Below are 22,877 nucleotides of genomic sequence, written 5' to 3'. Positions count from 1 at the left end.
TAAAGTTATCAACCTAAATGTTTCTTTAGTTTCTTTATTCTATCAATAATTTGTTCTGTATTATATCGTCTCGTGTTGCTCCCAGTTGTAAGTCTATTGTTCCGCTTATCGATTTCCACATTTGCATGTCCTGAATGAAGATAAGTGTAAATGGAATTATGTCTATTTACACCTATTGTTAGTACATTATTGTCAAATATAATCAATCTTTAGATAAATTTATGCACTGTGCTGATTACTTGTACTAAAAGTACTTTTCTTTTATCTTTTTCGTCACGTGAAAAATTATTTCTGGTGCATGAATGTTATCTTAATTCATCTGATAATTTTTGTTTTAATTTTACAAGTTTTGATATGACTCTTGGTATTTTATTTTTCTAAATACTAATAATATCTGTCTATATAAAATCTATTTACATATTTGAATACATTTAGTCTTTGACTTTTATAACAAATATTTAGTGAAGAATATAAGTAAAAAGCATAATACAAAATATACAGATAAATAACACTTTATTTATACATGTATGTAATATTAGCGATATGCAATTGCGCAAAACATTACAATTGCAAATACTTTCATACTTGTTGTTCAACATTGACACGCATGACTGCTCATATCTTAAACATACGTATACTATGTGTTCTTTTTTTAGTGGCATTATCACTATTATTATTCTTCCCTTGTTTGTTTAAGTATATTATATACTGAATACGACATCTTAAGCAACTAAAGAAAATTAATTTATATATAAGAGTATCAATATATGTATATATATAATATTTTTTAACTTATATACCCTTATAAAAGTATAATAAATTTACTTCTAACCTTCACAAAAGAATCTAGATTCACTGTAATAATGTGTGCACTAGAAAATTCGATAGGAACCAGAGAGCGATTCATAATTAGTATAAGATTCTGCGTTGTTTTCTTGTCTGTTGTTACCCAATCCATCCCAAAAATGTTATCAGAAAATTGGATACTCTGTAATAGAGATTGTCGTAGTGTATGAGTGTATTACGTCAATACAACATTAGGCTTAAATTAAAATATTATTTTGTTTTGGCTTATTATTAACTGTAATTTTACTATCACTATTTTTTTAAATATTGATAAAAGATATTTGATATATATATATATATATATATATATATATATATATATATATACATATACATATACATCTGTATATATAATTATACATTTAATTACCTTTAACTTTACTTCGTTTCCAAACCAACAATAAATAAGAATTTGCAAACACATACAAATTGTATATAGCATAAGTGGAATATATTTCGGACTAAATGTAGTTTTTGCTAGTCGATACAAACCGGAGCATATCACTAGCATGCTAGCTATGAATTGAACAGTAATAATAATCTTGAATTTTTCATTTATTCTACGCGCGTATCTAGAAAAGAATAATATTCTCAGTTTTCTTTTATAATTATTACATATTATTAAATTATTTGTTATTTTAACATAATAAATTGAATTAAACTTTACTTAATTAACCCATTATGTCTTAAAAGACTCCTATGCGTTTTTTTACTTCAAATTCTTGCATATAAGCTCTAATCAAAATTATTAGCTTGTAATTAATAGATAAGAGGTAAAAAGAATTACTCTTTCTTTTACAATCAAAGTAATAAAAAAAAATATCTAAAAAAGGTAGATATAAAAATTGAAAGTAAAGGTAAAATAAGTATAACTCTTTTCTGACAAATATTTAACGAAAAATGATTTTGCTTATTACTTTTTATTATCGCCCTTTATTTTGAGTAGAATTATTATTGCGTTTTAATAATTAAAAATCTGGAGAGAAAGAGAGAGGGAAAAAGTGGATAATTTTGTATTTTATTTCTTTCAATTTCTGTACTTTAAATAACTGTACAAATTTGACATTAAATTCTTTATTAAAGTAACATGAAAATAAATATAGAAACAAAAAAATTTAAGATTTTACCTGTTTGAATTCATAATTTTTGTAATATATGTCTCAAATTATAATTATACACAGAAAAAAAATGTAATATAGCTAATAACATATGTGATTGCGGGCTGCCAACTACATAAAATACTCAATACAATAATATTTGCTATTAATGCAAGTACAATGTTGATACTGCAATAGCATATGTTATTGTATTAAGTATATCTGTAATTGGCAGCCCGCAATAACATATCTTATTGAATATATTACTTTTTTTTTAGTTTACTAAATTTAGTTTTACTAAATTATTCTACACGGAGAGAATTTTCTCTTAAAATTTACTCTCAAAATCTGGTAACTGTGAGATAATGTATGACCTCGAGGAATTTTACTATACTTTTTAGTAAAATTTACTATACTTTCAGTAAATTGTACTAAAAACATAGTAAATTTCACTATACTTTTAGTAAATTTTACTAAAAAGTATAGTAAAATTTCTCAAAGTCACACATTATCTTACAATTATCAGATTTTGAGGGTAAATTTTAAGAAAATTCTCTCCGTGTATTGAAAAAAAAGACAGGCCACATTATATATTTGTAAGAGGATAGAGTTCTCTTTTTTTACATCCGCTTTTATCTTTACATCTTTTTTTTCAAATATTCTAACGCTTTATTGATTAGATTTTTGGAAAGAATAATTTTTTCCTCTAAATACTAACTGATTTTTAAATTTTATTAAAATCCAGATAGAACATGGATTATATCCAGAATTCAAAACAGAAAAAGACATGGAGATGGAACTCAGTTTTCCTGGAACTCAGTGAATTAATAAATGAAATTTGTCGTTTTTGTATGCAAAATTATTATTAAAAAAAAATATAAAACTAACTAAAATTGCATGCTTTGCATTTTTTTTAGATTAATTAAGTAACATTTAAACATACAAAATTTTGTACAAAAACTAACTTATAGATATCATTGTGTTGACGTACACATTCACCCAAGTCGCGTCGATCGTCGCGCAAAGATTTTTTCACACGGCACTCTAAGATCTCGATTTGGCAATAAATATGCATTAGCAAACCCCAAATCAGTATATCACAAGCAACATTCACGATGGATGCAACAGTCAAGCTTATTAATTGGCGAAAATACGTGAAATAATACACTGTATCGGACCATGCATAGGGTATCCATTCCCTGTACGCTAAATTTCCTCTCCGAAAGTCCGTTAACAAAGACATCAAGTTCATGAATCCGCATACCGTCTCAATCAAAACCGTGTAGAATATAGAATTGGTCCTGCAAAATGACTATGCAGGCTGGAATAATTCGCGATGACTTAATGTTTTGTATTTTTCTCCTTTAATTAAAAAAAAAAAGAAAATGTATATATTTCTTACTTTCAGATAGCAAAAAAACATTTATTTTATTATTTTTTATTAATAAAAATGTTATATTGTTTATTATTAATAAAATTTTATCAATAAAATTAAAAAAAATACTGTAATATATAAAATAATTAAATTATTCTTTATGTAATATTAAAGATGATATTAAAAAATTAAAAAATGTAATAATACAAAATATTTATTAAATATGTTAAATGTTATTATAAAATTAATGTAGAGAGAATCATGGGACATTAAAACTGATGTATACAGATCTCCTTATATCTCAAATAATGCCAATTCTTACCTAATTATTTTATTATATTTTTCTCGAATTTTAATTTCATCTGGTTCCAAAGGTTTAAACGGTTTCTCAATCAACACTTTGATTAACATCTCGATATTCTTGCGATTTAGTAATAGACCGAGAATCTTACAGCAACCGATAATCATAGCAAGCATTATATAAAAAGTATTTGTAAAATCGTCGGCGTTATTGACATTCAAGATAATATCCATAACTTGTGGAAACATAAAACTAAACAATAGTGAGCACATCAAGATTGTATATACATTGTACACTGTTCGTTTACATAGTGAAGACCAGGAAGTTGGTGGCCGACATCCTGCCACCGTAAGGATTTTGAGTGAAAATTGCATAACTTGCATATCGCGAAATATCTTTTCGTCGATCTCTAATTTAAGGTAAAACACTTATTATATCGCACTCTGTTATTTACTATTGCATAATTCATACACAAAAAGCATAATTGTATAATGTAACAATAACAATAAAAGTAAAAAAAATTTTGCATGATATTTAAAAATTATCCAGAAAACATTATATATAAAAGATAAAGTTTTTAGATATAAACTTACTTTTATTTAAAAAGTTTTATAATTGCAATTTCAAATGTACATAGAAAGATTTCAATAACACCGAGCAATTTAGATTTTACTATTTCTTTGATTTTATTTTTACTTTGATTTTTAATGAACGTTTAAAATGTTTTATGTTGTACGCAACAATGTTAGATTAATAATGACAAAAATTTCTATTTATTTATACTAGCTAATATTCGATTGATATTTAACAAGTAAAATATATATTGCAAAAAATTGTATTTTATGAAATTTAGAAAATAATGATTAATAATATAAATAACTTATTCAAATAAAAGATATCAAGCAATTTCATGTTTATTTTACACTTTTACAAAACTTTGACGAATCGTACAATGTCTATACACACGTAACATACATTCTGCACTCGTGTTCGACTCTTTGTAGACCTTAGAAGAACATACATATATCATCACCATAAATTATGTGTATACCTCTTCTTGTGCATGTGTGTTGTGTGTGTATATGTGTGTGTATATGTGTGTGTTATACAATACTTTGATCGATAATAATACTTTTGTAAATTTATAATATGCATAGCTATGTCTTTTTGTGACTTTTACACAATAGCGTATAAATATAGTACAAAACTAAACGAAACGAAATAAAAGGAAATAATATAGGAAAAACCTGTGGACAACGAAAACCTTAGACTATAAATTATGATGTGTCACCATGAAATTTTAATGCACATGATCTATACTTACATACAAAAAATATGGAATTTGTTATTATTGCCACATCCGTCTCATATCCGACTGCCATCGTTAATTTTTCTATTCGTATTGATCTCTGTCAGTAATTCTGGCAGGATGCAAGCGGTTCAAAGAACTCATAAAATATACAAATGAAGCAAGTATATGAGTTATGAATGTAATACGTTCAGTCGCTACTAAGCTAGTGAAATCATATTGTCAAGAATTGCATTTTATTTATTAACTTTAGAGGACAACATTCAGCATTCAAAGAACAGTATTATACTATATATATATGTATATAGAGGAGAAGGTGGTAATATGGCCAGTGCGGATAATAAGGCCACCCATATTATCTCCGTTATTATAGCTAACAAATTCTAGTAATTATTTATGATATCATTTGTTTAGTAGCCTACTGTTATATAATGATGCTAATATAACAAAACACAACAGTCAATATTTGTTATAAGGCATTTTTACTTTTAAGAATTTCGAAAATTTTTTAAGGTACATTTTAAGATTTAATTACACATACTTCCTCATTTTTTTATAACTTAACCGCATTATCACCCAACTGTATGTACACTTGAGTACTTTCTTATTATTTAACTCTTTATTCGGCCGTATATATTTCGAGTTATACAAAATTAAACGATGATAAAGGATGTTGTCAATATAGCCATCTACGTGTGCTAGTAATATGATCACTTTCGAGATCTCCATATCGACAAAATTCCTCGATAAATCGAAAAGCTTAATTTAAGACTGTTAATTTTTTTAAATTTTTTAAATGAATAAGGTTCTTTAGATTTAAGGTTATTTTTATTTAACTTCAATTAAATGTAAATAAAAATCATCTTTTTGATATAACAACTTATATTATATAAATATATATATTTCTAACAAAATACTGTGACCTTTTTAAACAAAACCAATTTTCTAAATTTATTTTTGTAGTGGTTATATTACCCTCCCTATTTCTCTTCGGCCCATTATGCAGAAACATATATAGTTGCACCACATATATCGATACACCCTCTATCTCTATTTCATGGAGCCACGTAAATGGTATTATTGAAAATCCGATAATTACAGAAAATCGCAAACGGCGTCTCGCGTAAAAGAAGCAGCGGTGGTGCCTCGCTGCGCGTACACTTGGCGCGAGGCACTACCGTGCCTCTTGATCGACGTCTAATCGACGTCGATCTGATTTACTATTTCTACCTGGGAAAGCTGTAGACACCATCGACGTCTGATCAATGTCGATCCGACTTGCCATTTCCCCCTGGGAGGATTAATAATATTCAAAACAATGATCAAAATAATTTTATAAGTGTTATAATTTAAATTAGTAATGTTACATTAACGGATATTTTTATTTTAATAGAGTTACCGGCAGGAATTTCTTCGAATATAATTTGGCGCAACAATAGCACAGTATACATGTCGACATTGATTTCATGCAAAAAATCAAAATATTGAGATATGATGCAAAATCTTCGGTACATATTTATAGACTGCCATTAATGTTTTGTGTAATTTTGGTGAAGGTAAAATTGTCATCATTTAAATGTGTTTAGAAAATGCAATTTTTTATATATGCATGTTATTTTTTTTTAATGCTAATAAAATTTAACTGTATTAAGTACATACGCAGTCTTTGACTTTTATTTGAAAAATATGAGAAAAGAGGGTTAACGTATAAAATATACAAATAAATAATAATTTTTTTATTTATATACGTAATATATGCGATATACAATTATATTAAAATTACCATCGCAGGTACTTTCACACCTGTTGTTCAATAGCTTGACATGCCATTAACTGTCCAAATTTGAAATGCCATTTGTTCTTCTTCTTTTACCATTATCATTATCACTATTCTTCCCTTGTTTGTTTAAGTATATTATATATTGAATATGACATTTTAAGTAACTAAAGAATATATTAATTCATATAAATAACATTTTTTCACTTAATTATTATTACAGTTAATAAAAAAATATAATAAATATATCTCTAACCTTTACGAAAGAATCTAGATTTACTGTAACAATATGTGCACTAGAAAATTCAATAGGAATCAGAGAGCGATTCATAATTAGTATAAGATTCTTTCTTGCTTTCTTGTCTGCTATTACCCAATCCATCGCAAATATTTCATCACAAAATTGAATACTCTGTAATAAACACACATAATTACAATAATTCAACATTTTTATTGCAGTTTTAAAAGGATGTTGGAGTCTATTTTACCGACAAAAAGACAATATTTTTATTACATCAAACCTTTTTATCTTTTGTATAAGTTAAAAAATTCCTTTCTAGAATTAAAGCATACGCGTTATTAATAATTTAGATTATAGAGTTCATATTAAAAACGTTAAAACATTGTTAATCTATAATAATTTTAATCGAGTGTAATGTCTGAAGCTATCATGTTGTAAAAATAAAAATATCGCGATATAACAATTTTTTTTATATAAACTCCATAATCTAGTAATGCATACGCTTTAATTCCATAAAAGAATTTTCAAAACTATAAAAGAAATAATAAGATATCACAATACAGTAGTAGAGCGTGTAACATGGACGGAAAGTTAGCTTTTTCAACACAAGTGCAGGGAATGCACACGCGAGCCGAGAAAAGTAGAATGAGTTGGAAAAAGCCGATCCGCACGTGTCGCACCTCATATTTTTCGTTACAAGTGCTGAATTTTGTTGAAAATAATCTTTAAGTGATACAAATTGAGGTAGCCAAGGTTAGATTTGCGAAAGTGACAAAGTTAACAAAAAGTTTTTCAACATGATTTACGCCGTCTATTAGAGGATAAAAACTGTGTAATAATATTAAAGAATTAAAGTATTAAAATCAGTAATTCTACGCATGAGAAAAAAACACAAGACCACTTTCGACGCACATGTAACAAAAATTATTGTCTTTTTGTCCGTAAATTAAAAGTCTCTATCATCTTCTTAAATATATTATATGTCAATAGTATTAAAATTGAATTTATAAACTGTCTTGTTTTAGAAATTATTTTGTAGAAATTTTATTTTAACTAATAATACATATACATATATGTGTGTGTATAATTTATTAATTAAGAATATTTAATGCTCTGATTTTATTAATTTTGGAATTTTACTGTCATTTTTAATGATATTGACTACTGAATATGTATATAATTATGCATAATATAATTATGCATAATATAATTACTACCTTTAATTTTACTTCGTTCCCATGCCAACAATAGATAAGAATTTGTATACACATGCAAATTGTGTACGACATCAAAGGAATATATTTCGCACTCAATGAAGTTTTTGCTAGTCGATAAAGATTGGAGCATACCACTAACATACTTCCTGTGAATTGAACGGCAATTGTATACCTGAAATTTTTATTCATCGTGCGTGCGTATCTAAAAAAGAACAACGCACTGTCAGTTTAAATTTTAAATTATTATTATTATTATTATTGAATATACAATACATTATTATTGAATATACAATGATCGAATTAAACCATCTTTATTTTAATATTATATAAAAAATTTGACGTGTACATATTTAAAAAAAATAAAAATTTTATGCGTGTTTTGTAATTTAAAACAACTTTTAAATTTTGTACAAAACTAACTTATAGATATGATCGTGCAGACGTACACATTCTCCCAAGTCGTTTTGATTGCGCAAGGATTTCTTCAGACGACACTCTAAAATCTCGATCTGACAATAAATATGTAGCAGCAATCCACAAATTAATATATCGCAAGCAACATTCAAAATAGATCCAATCGTCAAGCATATTAATTGGCGAAAGTACGTAAAATAATACACTGTATCGGACCATGCATAGGGTATCCATTCTCTATATGTTAAATCTCCCCTTCGAAAATCCGTTAACAAAGATGTCAAATTCATGCATCCGCATGTCATCTCAACCATAATTGTATAGAATATTGAATTGGTCCTGTAAAATGACTATGCAGACTGAACTAATTCACGACGACTTTTGTTGTATTTCTTTCTTATAATTTGAAAAAAATGCATCCTCTATTTTCTGTTGTCAATGAATTTGTATTTATTCTTTTATTAATAACAGTATTTACCATTTTTATCAGTTAAATTAAAAAATGCTGTAATTTAAAATAATTATTTTATATGTAAAGATATTATTATAAGACTCATACAAGGGGAATCACTGAGAAATCTAATTGAAAACAATTATTTTACATCTTATATATGTTCCACTCCTTACCGCACTATATTATTATATTTTTCTCGAATCTTAATTTCATCTGGTTCCAAAGGTCTAAATGGTTTTTCAACCAACGCTTCAGTTAACTTTTCGATATTTTTACGGTTCAATAATAGACTGATCATCTTATAGGAACCGATAACCATGGCTACCATTACATAAAAGGTGTCCGTGAAGTCATCGGCATTATTAACATTCAAGATAATATCCATAAGTTGTGGCAACATGAAGGTAAACATTAGTAAACACATAAAAATTGTATATGCATTATACACCGTCCGTTTGCATAATGAGGACCAGGAGATTGGTGGTCGGCATCCCGCCACCGTGAGAATTTTTAATGGAAATTGCATAACTTGCATTTTGAGAAATATTTTTTACTTTCTAGTTTAAGATAAAACAATTAATAAATTCCATACTATTATTCACCATTGAATACTTCTTATAATTTATATAAGAAACATGATAGTATAGTACAAAATTACAATAAAAATTAAAAATTGTGATAAAAACTATGCAGAAAACTTTAACATAAAAAACAAAGCTTCTAGATATGCATTAACATATTTTTACTAAAAAATTTATGTTTTTAATTATAGTTTTAAACCTAGGATAACTCTAGTATATGTATATACCTCACCTAACAAAAATTTAATTTATCAAGTAATTTATTTATTATTATTTAAGAAAATAGAACTCTACGCATAAAAACTTTATAACATTTACTAATTTTTTTTTTAAAGTCTGCGAAAAAATTTTTACACTTTTGTGTACTATATATCCCACAGTAAACATTTTTACGTAAATTGTACATGATCGAGCAACTTACTACATTGAGAAATCGATTTGACTCAGATTTCATTAATATTAACAATACAAAACTGAAATTGTAACACAAAAAACTAACATGACATCCACAGAATGGTTACATATGAACTATTCTCATTTTTTTCTACTTTTTTAAATGTCGGCGTAAATATCAGAGTTATCCTATAGAAAAAAATTGCAGTAACATAATTTAGATTCTTACTATTATTTTTAGGAAATTATTTTTACTTTTATTTTTAGTAAAACATTTTTTAATAAATAGTATTAGTAATCCTAATACGTTATAATGTAAACTATAATATTATAGGTTAATAACAACTAAGTTTTCAGTTACAATGAGCCGGTATATTCAATCAATACTTAATAAGTGAAATATACATGCTACATTGTATTTTATCCTTATAATTTAAAGAATAATATTTAAATTTAATAACTTACTCAAATAAAAAATATTAAGCAATTTTATATAAATTTTGCACATTGATTTTTTAAAACAATTTTACATAACTTCGACGGATCGTACGAATGTCTATAGACACGCAACATTACTTTCTATGAATACATTGCATTCGTGTTCTCCTCTTTCTAGATCTTTGAAGAACTGCACATATGTCATCATAATAATTATATGTATATCCTTCTAAATTTGTAATATATTCCGATCGGTAATAATACTTTTATAAAATAGTATGCATAGCTATCGTAAAAAAAAGGTTTATCTAACAGCTTATGCATGGGGTCTTATACTGAAGTAAAATAAAGGAAAATAATATTTTTAAAAACCCTGTAGACAACAAAAGTCTTAGATCATAAGTGGTGTATAACCATGAAATTTTAATACACGCGGTCTATAGTTACATACAAGAAATATGAAATTCGTTATTGCCGTCATCTCCGTCCTACATTCAAGTGTCATCATTATTTCTATTGCTCATATTGATTTGTTTATAATTCTGGCAGAGTACAACTGATTCAAAGAACTCATTATACATACACATATAGTATATAGAGGATGCAGATATACACTTTAACATTTTAATACATTTAGTCGCTGTTGAACTAGTAGAACCATATTATCCAGAATTGCATTTTATTCATTAACTTCAAAGGCCAACACTCAAGTGTTGTACTATATATATAAAGTGAGAAAAGTATCGATATTCCCAAATAAAAAATGATATATTTTAGAAACATTGTTTTAAGTAATCAAAGTTAGTCTAAATTAATTTAAAAAATAATAGTTTCTAAGCTCAAATATGCAAAATAATAAATATGTAAATATAGGTTTAAAACGAGTTTGATTTGGGTTTAACATTTAAAAATATAATTTATTCAATATAAATGAAAAAAATTTCGTATATTCATATATTGTTCTTTTCATTCATATTGAATAAATTATATTTTGTAATATTAGACCTAAATCCAGTTTATTCTAAACCTACACAAATAAATTAGCTTTTTTTATTTGACTATTATGTTAAAGTATTTACGGAAGATTTTAAATAAAAATTGTAAATTGTATCTAATAAAAAAAAAGAATGCTTGTAAGTATATTAATCAATTATTATTTATTTATTTTTTAACACTGTGTAGATAAGAATAAATTTAAGTGCCTAAAATGAATTCCATAATTTAATTCAAAATTATTTCAATTTTTAAGTTTATATCCATCTTTATATATCTATCTTTCTATCTTCACAACCATTAATGCGTGTCTTTAACATGCCCGCTTTGTCTTCCGTTTTATCATGCCAAATATGATACTTTCAAATGTTTCCAGAATTTTCAGAAATTAACATTTCCTTATAGTAATTATTAAACTTTGATAACGGCACAAAACGAGAAAAAAATTAAAAAAAAAAACATTCTCTATTTGCATCAGAATAACATAAAGTTAAATAATATAAATTTTAAGATTAAAAAATAAATTTTTATTGTAAGAAATAAAAATTTATATTAAACTTAAAATAAATTTGTAAGAACTCAGTAGAATAGGGTAACAATTCTAATCGCATAGTGGATAATAACGAGCAATATTTTTTATGAGAGAGAGAGAGAGAGAGAAATATATAATATTAGCAACTTTAGAATTTTATAAACTTTTCAACAGAATATATTTTCCATTTTTTAATCCTTATTCGAAATTTATCATAAGTGTTATAATATAATATTTAAATAAGGGATGTTACATTAACAGATATTTTTATTTCAGTAGAATTATCGGCGGGAATTTTTTCAAATATAAATTCTATGATTGCAATACAGTCTGTATATATGTATATGCAACACTTGATTTTAAATCTTTAAAATATCTAAGCCACATCATCAGAAATCTGATGAAAGATATGGAATCAGTCCATGTATATGTATAAATGCAACATGATTCATCAATGATTCTGAATGCAATATAAAAATTAATGCAGTATAAAAATTAAAATGAGATTAAGATTAAATTAAACATTTCTATCTTCAAATCGGTCTATTCTTAAATCTAGAATGTCATAAGACTGTCACAAATTTACTAAATCATTCTAAGAAAACTAATAAGATAGTATCAAAAATAATTTAAGAATAAAATATTCCTTCTTTGATAATAAATATGATTGGCGCTATATCGATTTTATTTGATGATAGATCGAAGAGTAATAGTATTAGGTTCAGAAAACTTTTGTGGTTGTGTCGACATTGATTTCGTGCAAAAAATCTAGATATTGAGATAGATGCGAGATCTTCACTACACGTATAGACTGCCATTGATGATTTATGCAATTTTGATAAAAGTGAGATTGTCATTATTTAAATGTTTAATGCAATTTTTTATATATGCGTATTAATTTTTGTAAATACTAATAATATCTAATTAAGTACATGTTGACTTTATTTAGTCTTTGACTTTTATTTGATAAATATTAGAAAAGGGCGTAACGTAAAATATACAAATAAATAATAATTTTTTATTGATATACGTAATATTATATATGCGATATACAATTATATTACGATTACCATCGCAAATATTTTTGACCTGTTGATCAACGCGTCTCGTTTGACATGCCATTTGCTCTTCTTCTTTTAGCACTACCACTATTACTATTCTTCCCTTGTTTGTTTAAGTAAGTTAAATATTGAATATGACATCTTAAGTAACTGAAGAATACATTAATTCATGTAAATAACATTTTTTTCACTTAATTATTTTTACAGTTATGAAATCTAATAAATATATCTCTAACCTTCACGAAGGAATCTAGATTTACTGTAACAATATGTGCACTAGAAAATTCAATGGGAATCAGAGAGCGATTCATAATTAATATAAGATTCTTTCTTGCTTTCTTGTCTGCTGTTACCCAATCCATCGCAAATATTTCATCGCAAAATTTAATACTCTGTAATAAAAGACAGACAATTATAATATTTGAACATTTTTATTGCAGTTTAAAGAAGATACTGGAGACGTCTATTTTACCAATAAAAAGACAATGTTTATAACGGCAAACTTTTTTATTTCTTATATAAATTTAATTTTTTTTTTAATCTATATAAAATGTAGAGTTAAAGCATACGCGTTATTACTAATCTAGATCATGAAGCTCATATCAAAAACTATAAAAAGTTATTGATTTATAATATCTTTAGTCGAGAGTGATGTTTGAAAGCTATCACGTCGTAACAATAAAAATACCGCGATTTAACAATGTTTTCGATATAAACTCCATAATCTATCAGAGATTGGTAGTAATACATATGCTTTAATTCCATAAAAGGAAAGGGCTTTGAAATGATTCTTGAATAATATAATTGAGGTAGCCAAGGTTATATTTGTGACGAAGGATCGATAATTCTATAAGAGTTATTGAATACGTGTCACAAGATAATGTACATTCAAATGTGATAATAAAAGCAAATATATGAAAAATGATTAAACATGTAGAAAAAGTGTTAAAAAGTTTTTCGTCACAATTTGCGCTATATATTAGAGGACAAAAACTATATAATAATGTTAAAGTATTAAAATCGACGACTGTACATGAAAAAGTAACACAAAAAAAAACTGTCGTGTTACTGCATGTAAAAAAACATTATAATTTTAATATAAAATATTGTTATTTTATCGGTAAAACAGATGTCTTAAGCATCCTCTTCAATGTATCACGTTTCAATATTAAAATTAAATTAAAAGACTATTTTGATTTATTATATTAACTATAATAATTTATACATATATGTATAATTAGTTAATAATATTCTATTGATTTATTAATTTATTAATGTTGGAACTTTACTGTTATCTTTAATATGTTATTGACTGCTCAATGTATGTATAATTATGCATCTAATTACTACCTTTAATTTTACTTCGTTTCCATGCCAACAATAGATAAGAATTTGCATACACATGCAAATTGTGTACGACATCAGCGGAATATATTTAGCACTCAATGTAGTTTTTGCTAATCGATAAAGGTTGGAACATACCACTAACATGCTCGCTGTGAATTGAACGCCAATCGTAATCTTGAAATTTTCATTCATTGTGCGTGCGTACCTGGAAAAGAAGAACACACTGTTAGTATAAATTTTAAATTACTATTATTATTATTAAATATTAACAAAAACGATTGAATTAAACCATTTTTATCTTAATAATATACAAAAAATTTGACGCGTACATGTTTACAAAATATAAAAAACTTTTTATGCTTGTTTTGTAATTAAAAATATTTTTTTAACGCATTAAATTTTGTACAAAGACTAACTTATAGATATGATCGTGCAGACGTACACATTCTCCCAAGTCGTTTTGATTGCGCAAGGATTTCTTCAGACGACACTCTAAAATCTCGATCTGACAATAAATATGGAGCAGCAATCCACAAATTAATATATCACAAGCGACATTTATAATAGATCCAAACGTCGAGCTTATTAATTGGCGAAAATACGTAAAATAATACATCGTATCGGACCATGCATAGGGTACCCATTCTCTATATGCTAAATCTCCTCTCCGAAAGTCCGTTAACAATGAAGTCAAATTCATGCATCCGCATGTCATCTCAACCAAAATTGTATAGAATATTGAATAGGTCCTGTAAAATGACTATGAAGGCTGAACTAATTCACGACGACTTTTACTTTGTGTTTCTTTCCTTTAATTAAAAAAAAAAGAATGTGTATTTTCTATTTTCGGTTGCCAAAAAAATTTTTATTTATTTATTTTTACTAAGAGTAGTATTTATCATTTTTATCATTTAAGTTTAAATATACTGTAATTTGAAATAGTTATTCAACATGTAAAGATAATACTGTGAAACTAATATAGAGAGAGTCATTGAGAAATCAAATCAAAACAATTATTTTATTTCTTATGTTCCACTCCTTACCGCACAATATTATTATATTTTTCTCGAATCTTAATTTCATCTGGTTCCAAAGGTCTAAACGGCTTCTCAACCAACGCTTCGGTTAACATTTCGATATTTTTACGATTCAATAATAGACTGATCATCTTGTAACAAGAGTTGACCATGGCAATCATTAGATAAAAGGTATCCGCGAAATCATCAGCATTATCGACATTTATGATAATATCGATAAGTTGCGGGAGCAAGAAGGTAAACATTAGTAAACACATCAAAATTGTGTATGCATTATACACCGTCCGTTTGCATAATGAGGACCAAGAGATTGGTGGCCGGCATCCTGCCACCGTGAGAATTTTTAATGGAAATTGCATAACTTGCATTTTGGGAAATATTTTTTACACTCCAGCTTAAGATAAAACAGTTATTAAATTTTACACTTTTATTCACTATTGTATATTTCTTATATTTTATATACGAAACCATTGTATGATACAAAATTACGATAAAAATTTATGTTTCTAGTTATAGTTTCAAACATAGGACAACTTTAGTGTAAACATCTCATTTAATAAAATTAAATTTCTCAAATATTTTATGTATATTTACTATTATTATTTAAGAAAAAAAAAACTCTATAAATAAGAACTTCATAATACTTACTATTATAATAAATTACAAAAAATTTTTCTTATTTAAAAACAGATTTTACAGAAGGAATTTTGCATTTTTGCCATAGTAAACATTTTACATAAATTGTATATGATCGCGCTACTTACTACATTGAAAAATCGATTTGACTTAGATTTCAGTAATATTAACAATACCAAATTGAAATTATAACACAAACAAATAATATGATATGCACAGAATGATTACGTTTAAACTATTTTCATATTTTCTACTTTTTTTCTTTTTATAAATATCGTAAATATCACTGTTATCCTATATAGAAAAATTACAATAACGTACAATTTAGATTTTCTAGTATTATTTTTAGGAATTTACTTTTATATTTATTTTTAATAAAATATTTTTTTAAATAAATAGTGTCAGTAATCCTAAGATTTATAATATAAGCCATAATATTAAATTAGTAACAACAAAGTATTCAATTACCTCTACAATAAGCTAATATATTCAATCATATTTAGTAAGTTAAATATACAAGCAGCAGGTATTTTACCTATTAAATTTAAAGAATAATGTTTAAATTTAATGTAAATAACTTACTTAAATAAAAAATATGAAGCAATTTTATATAAGTTTTTCTCATTGATTGTTTAAAGCAATTTTACATTACTTCGACGAATCTTACGAATAGACACGCAACATTACTTTCTATGAATACATTGCGTTCGTGTTCTCCTCTTTCTACATCTTTGGAGAACTACGTATGTCATTATAATAATTATATGTATATCCTTTTAAATTTGTAATATATTCCGATCGGTAATAATACTTTTATAAAATAGTATGCATAGCTATCGTAAAAAAAAAGGTTTATCTAACAGCTTATGCATGGGGTCTTATACTGAAGTAAAATAAAGGAAAATAATATTTTTAAAAACCCTGTAGACAACAAAAGTCTTAGATCATAAATTATGGTGTATGAACATGAAATTTTAATGCACGTAATCTATAGTTACATACAAGAAATATAAAATTCGTTATTGTCATCTCCGTTTCCACATTTAGATGTCATCATTATTTCTATTGCTCATATTGATTTGTTTATAATTCTTACAAAGTACAATTGATTCAAAGAACTCATTATATATACATATATAGAGGACGCAAATGTACACTTTAACATTTTAATACACGCTGCTGAACTAGTAGAATCATTTTATCCAGAAATGCATTTTATTCATTAACTTCAAAGGACAACATTCAAGTGTTATGTACTATATATATAAAGTGAGAAAAGTATCGGTATTCCCAAATAAAAATTGATATATCTTGGAAAGATTGTTTTAGGTAATTAAAGTTAGTCTAAATTAATTTAAAAAATAATAGTTTTATAAGCTCGAATATGCAAAGTAATAAATATATAAATATAAGTTTAAAACGAGTTTGATTTGGGTCTAATATTTAAAATATAATTTATTTAATATAAATGAAAAAAGTTTCGTATATTCATATATTGTTCTTTCCATTCATATTGAATAAATTATATATGTAATATTAGACCTAAATCTAGTTTATTTTAAATCTACATTTAGATATTCAAAAAAATTAGCCTTTTTATTTGATTATTATGTTAAAGTATTTACGGAAGATTTTAAATAAAAATTATAAATTCGATTTAATAAAAAAAAGAATGCTTATAAGTATATTAATCAATTATTATTTATTTATTTTTTAACACTGTGTAGATAAAAATAAATTTAAGTGCCTAAAATTAATTCCACAATTTAATTAAAAAGTATTGTAATTTTTAAGTTTATATCTATCTTTATACATATATCTATCTTCCATTTGAACTATATACATATACAGCATGATTCATCAATGATTCCAAATGCAGTATAAAAAATAATGCAGTATAAAAATTAAAATGGGATTAAGATTATATTAGACATTTTAATCTTCAAATCGGTCTATTCTTAAATCTAGAATGTCGTAAGACTATCACAAATTTCCTAAATCATTCTAAGAAAATTAATAAGATAGTATCAAAAATAATTTTATTCTAGATTCAAAAACTTTCCATTTAAGAATAAAATATTCCTACTTTGATAATAAATATGATTGGCGCTCTATCGATTTTATTTTATGATAGATCGGAGAATAATAGTATTAGGTCCAGAAAACTTTTGTGGATGTGTCGACATTGATTTCGTGCAAAAAATCCATATATTAAGATAGATGCGAGCTCTTCACTACACGTATAGACTGCCACTGATAATTTGTGCAATTTTGATAAAGGTGAGATTGTCATTATTTAAATGTTTAATACAATTTTTGATATATGCGTATTAATTTTTGTAAATACTAATAATATCTAGTTGTATTAAGTACATGTTGATTTTATTTAATCTTTGACTTTTATTTGATAAATATTAGAAAAGGGCGTAACGTATAAAATATACAAATAAATAATAATTTTTTATTGATATATGTAATATTATATATGCGATATACAATTATATTACGATTACCATCGCAAATACTTTTAGACCTGTTGATCAACGCGCTCGTTTGACATGCCATTTGCTCTTCTTCTTTTAGCACCACCACTATTACTATTCTTCTCTTGTTTGTTTAAGTAAATTAAATATTGAATATGACATCTGAAGTAACTGAAGAATACATTAATTCATGTAAATAACATTTTTTAACTTAATTATTGTTACAGTTATGAAAATCTAATACATATATCTCTAACCTTCACAAAGGAATCTAGATTTACTGTAACAATATGTGCACTAGAAAATTCAATGGGAATTAGAGAGCGATTCATAATTAATATAAGATTCTTTCTTGCTTTATTGTCTGCTATTACCCAATCCATCGCAAATATTTCATCACAAAATTGAATACTCTGTAATAAAAGACAGATAATTACATTATTTGAACATTTTTATTGCAGTTTAAAAAAGATACTGGAGACGTCTATTTTACCGATAAAAGACAATGTTTATAACGCCAAACCTTTTTATTGCTTATATGCGCGGATTTAGAAAAAGTCGATAAGTAGAGTAATATAAAAAAAATTTTTTTCATTGTCGATATAAAATCTAATTCACAGATTGATATTAATATGTGTACTTTAACTCTGAAAAAGAATTCCGAAATCTATAAAAGAAATATATACAAAATCTCATTAATAATGTGCACGAATGACTCTACATTATAACCCCAATCAAGTTTGAGGCAGTCCAGCATCCCCTTAAAAATATATAAATTTTATTCAATAGATTTATAGGTTGTATATAAGTATGTTGTATATAAAATTATGTTGTATATAAAATACAACATATTCTTTTGCTATCTAAATGTTCTACTTTGATCGATTTTTCTGTAAAAAAACAATACAATTAAAACCCACTGCATACTAAGGATGGGTTCGGAGAGCACGCTTTTGGCGCTATGAGCGTGCTCTATCTTTTTTCGACATTCACTGAGCAACAAGAATAGAATGATACTTTTAGCGCTAATAGCGTCTTCTCGAACCCAGCTTAAATGCGATATAGATATATACTTACCGCTGGTAAATTGTATTTATCTGGAAAATTCATACTTCCATACAAATGCAGTTACAACAAATGTATGATGTACAACTGTTTCGTATAAAATCGAAACCTCGTATTGATGGTTCGTACATAGAAAAGCTATATAGAGAAACACGAGAGAAAAGTCCGTTTAAGATCTCAAATATAACACCACAAATTGATGCCGATGTTACGTGGTGATGAAGAATCAATGGAAACAGACCGCGAAGAGCGCCCCTGCCGTTGTTTCCCGAGTCTTTTACGCGGGATCAGTCACTCTAAAGGCCTAAACACAATGCCAGGCAACAGGCAATAGGAACAGAAATAAGGAAAGAGAAAAAAAGAGAAAGGATCTTCTTCTCTCTTTCTCTCTTTCTTTATTTCCTATTCCTATTGCCTGTTGCCTGGCATTGTGTGATGGCCTTTATTAGACTGAAATGTCACTTTTTAGAAGTAAATGTTGATAGGCCATCTAAATCACTCTTACAGTAGGAGTGAGTTTGTTCACTCCATAAGAGTGAAAAATCACTCTATTTGGAGTGATATGCTATTTATTGTAGCAAAGAGTAACATATTTTACTCCAAATAATTTAGAGTATTTATTCCATAAAAGAAAAGGACTTTAAAAATGATTCTTGAATAACATAATTCAGGTAGCCGAGGTTATTTTTGCGAAAGTGACAAAGTGTCGATAATTCTATAAAAGTTATTAAATGTGTATCACAAGATAATGAACATTCGAGTGTGATAACAAAGACAAATATATGAAAAATGATTAAACATTAGAAAAATTGTAGAAAAAGTGCTAGTTTTTCGTCACAATTTGTACTATCCATTAGAGGAGAAAAACTGTATAATAATGTTAAAGTATTAAAATCGACGACTTTATACATGAAAAAGTAACACGAAAAAAAACCACTTTTGTGTTATTGCATGTAATAAAAAATTATTGTTCTTTTGTCGGTAAAACAGACGTCTTCAACATCCTTTTAAATGTATCACGTTTCAATATTAAAATTAAATTAAAAAACTATTTTGTTTTATTGTATTTACTATAATAAATTATACATATATATATAATTTATTAGTTAATAATATTCTATTGATTTATTAATTTATTAATGTTGGAACTTTACTGTCATCTTTAATGTTATTGACTGCTCAATGTATATATAATTATGCATCTAATTACTACCTTTAATTTTACTTCGTTTCCATGCCAACAATAGATAAGAATTTCCATACACATGCAAATTGTGTACGATATCAGCGGAATATATTTAACACTCAATGTAGTTTTTGCTAATCGATAAAGGTTGAAGCATACTACTAACATGCTTGCTATGAATTGAACGCCAATTGTAATTTTAAAATTTTCATTCATTGTGCGTGCGTACCTAGAAAAGAACAACCCAAAGTTAGTTTAAATTTTGAATTACTATTAGTATTATTGAATATTAACAAAAACTCGATTGAATTAAACCATTTTTATCTAAATAATATACAAAAAATTTGACAAGTACATGTTTACAAAATATAAAAAACTTTTTATGCTTATTTTGTAATTTAAAATAATTTTTTAACGCATTAAATTTTGTACAAAGACTAACTTATAGATATGATCGTGTAGACGTACACATTCTCCCAAGTCGTTTTGATTGCGCAACGATTTCTTCAGACGACATTCTAAGATCTCGATTTGACAATAAATATGGAGCAACAATCCACAAATTAATACATCACCAGCAAGATTCAAAATAGATCCAACTACCGAGCTTATTAATTGACGAAAATACGTAATATAATACATCGTATCAGACCATGCATAGGGTACCCATTCTCTATATGCTAAATCTCCTCTCCGAAAGTCCGTTAACAATGATGTCAAACTCATGTATCCAATTGTCGTCACAATCAAAATTGTATAGAATATTGAAAAGGTCCTGTAAAATGACTATGCAGGCTGAACTAATTCACGACGATTTTTATTTTGTGTTTCTTTCTTTTAATTAGAAAAAAAGAATGTGTATTTTCTATTTTCGGTTGCCGAAAAATTTTTATTTATTTTTAATAACAGCAATATCATTTTTATCACTTAAGTTTAAATATACTGTAATTTGAAATAGTTACTCAACATGTAAAGATAATACTATGAAACTAATATAGAGAGAGTCACTGAGAAATCAAATAAAAAAAATTATTTTATTTCTTATATCCCACTCCTTACCGCACCATATTATTGTATTTTTCTCGAATGTCAATTTCATCTGGTTCCAAAGGTCTAAACGGCTTCTCAACCAACGCTTTGGTTAATATTTCGATATTTTTACGATTCAATAATAGACTGATCATCTTGTTACAAGCGTTGATCAGGGCTATCATTACATAAAAAGTTTCCGCGAAATCTTCAGCATTATCGACATTTACGATAATATCGATAAGTTGCGGGAGCAATAAGGTAAGCATTAGTAAACACATCAAAATTGTGTATGCATTATACACCGTCCGTTTGCATAATGAGGACCAAGAAATTGGTGGCCGGCATCCCGCCACCGTGAGAATTTTTAGTGGAAATTGCATAACTTGCATTTTGAGAAATATTTTTTACACTCCAGCTTAAAATAAAACAGTTATTAAATTTTACACTATTATTCATTATTGTATATTTCTTATAATTTATATATGAAACAATTGTATAATACAAAATTACGATAAAAATTTATGTTTCTAATTATAGTTTCAAACATAGGACAACTTTAATGTATACGTCTCACTTAATAAAATTTAATTTCTCAAATAATTTATGTATATTTACTATTATTATTTAAGAAAAAAGAACTCTACAAATAAAAACTTCATAATACTTACAATTATAATAAACTAAAAAAAAGTTTTTTTTTATTTAAAAAAAGACTTTACAGAAAGATTTTTGCATTTTTGCCATAGTAAACATTTTACATAAATTGTATATGATCGCGCAACTTAATTACTACATTGAAAAATCGATTTGACTCAGATTTCATTAATATTAACAATACAAAACTGAAGTTATAACACAATTATAACTGAAATTATAACACAAACAACTAATGTAATATGCACAGAATGGTTACGTTTAAACTATTATCATTCTTTTTACTTTATTTTTTTTTTATAATGTCGACGTAAATATCAGTGTTATCTTATATAGAAAAATTACTGTAATGTACAATTTAGATTTTCTAGTATTATTTTTAAGAATTTACTTTTGCATTTATTTTTA

The 22,877-nt window shown here is 26.2% G+C and overlaps 4 protein-coding genes and 1 long non-coding RNA gene across 5 annotated transcripts in view; 1 reads left to right on the top strand and 4 right to left on the bottom strand.

The window, feature by feature from the left end:
• LOC114254848 overlaps nt 1–22,877 on the top strand; it is a 45,827-nt gene that overhangs the window by 13,115 nt on the left and 9,835 nt on the right. The gene's annotated exons all lie outside the window — the stretch shown is intronic.
• LOC105832036 (odorant receptor Or1) lies at nt 10–5,769 on the bottom strand. The gene is made up of 5 exons (XM_012672627.3): nt 3,641–5,769; nt 2,909–3,244; nt 1,217–1,418; nt 833–988; nt 10–730 (listed from the first exon to the last, which is right to left on the bottom strand). Exons 1-5 carry the CDS (start codon nt 4,000–4,002, stop codon nt 674–676), a joined length of 1,113 nt encoding a protein of 370 aa, XP_012528081.1. The 5' UTR covers nt 4,003–5,769; the 3' UTR covers nt 10–673.
• LOC105830487 (odorant receptor Or1) lies at nt 5,843–9,733 on the bottom strand. Its single transcript, XM_036284157.1, has 5 exons — nt 9,205–9,733; nt 8,584–8,916; nt 8,164–8,365; nt 6,962–7,117; nt 5,843–6,872 (listed from the first exon to the last, which is right to left on the bottom strand). The coding sequence occupies exons 1-5, from the start codon at nt 9,564–9,566 to the stop codon at nt 6,816–6,818; spliced, it is 1,110 nt and encodes a 369-aa protein (XP_036140050.1). The 5' UTR covers nt 9,567–9,733; the 3' UTR covers nt 5,843–6,815.
• On the bottom strand, nt 12,487–16,381 carry LOC105840469 (odorant receptor Or1). Its single transcript, XM_036284156.1, has 5 exons — nt 15,420–16,381; nt 14,793–15,125; nt 14,380–14,581; nt 13,266–13,421; nt 12,487–13,179 (listed from the first exon to the last, which is right to left on the bottom strand). The coding sequence occupies exons 1-5, from the start codon at nt 15,779–15,781 to the stop codon at nt 13,123–13,125; spliced, it is 1,110 nt and encodes a 369-aa protein (XP_036140049.1). The 5' UTR covers nt 15,782–16,381; the 3' UTR covers nt 12,487–13,122.
• On the bottom strand, nt 17,851–22,444 carry LOC105840462 (odorant receptor Or1). Its single transcript, XM_036284159.1, has 5 exons — nt 21,843–22,444; nt 21,226–21,558; nt 20,811–21,012; nt 18,790–18,945; nt 17,851–18,703 (listed from the first exon to the last, which is right to left on the bottom strand). The coding sequence occupies exons 1-5, from the start codon at nt 22,202–22,204 to the stop codon at nt 18,647–18,649; spliced, it is 1,110 nt and encodes a 369-aa protein (XP_036140052.1). The 5' UTR covers nt 22,205–22,444; the 3' UTR covers nt 17,851–18,646.

This window comes from Monomorium pharaonis, chromosome 3, assembly GCF_013373865.1.
Source record: "Monomorium pharaonis isolate MP-MQ-018 chromosome 3, ASM1337386v2, whole genome shotgun sequence".
Classification (NCBI taxonomy): domain Eukaryota; kingdom Metazoa; phylum Arthropoda; class Insecta; order Hymenoptera; family Formicidae; genus Monomorium; species Monomorium pharaonis.
The sequence above is the reverse complement of the archived record's forward strand: the minus strand, read 5'-3'. Positions and strand labels throughout refer to the sequence as shown.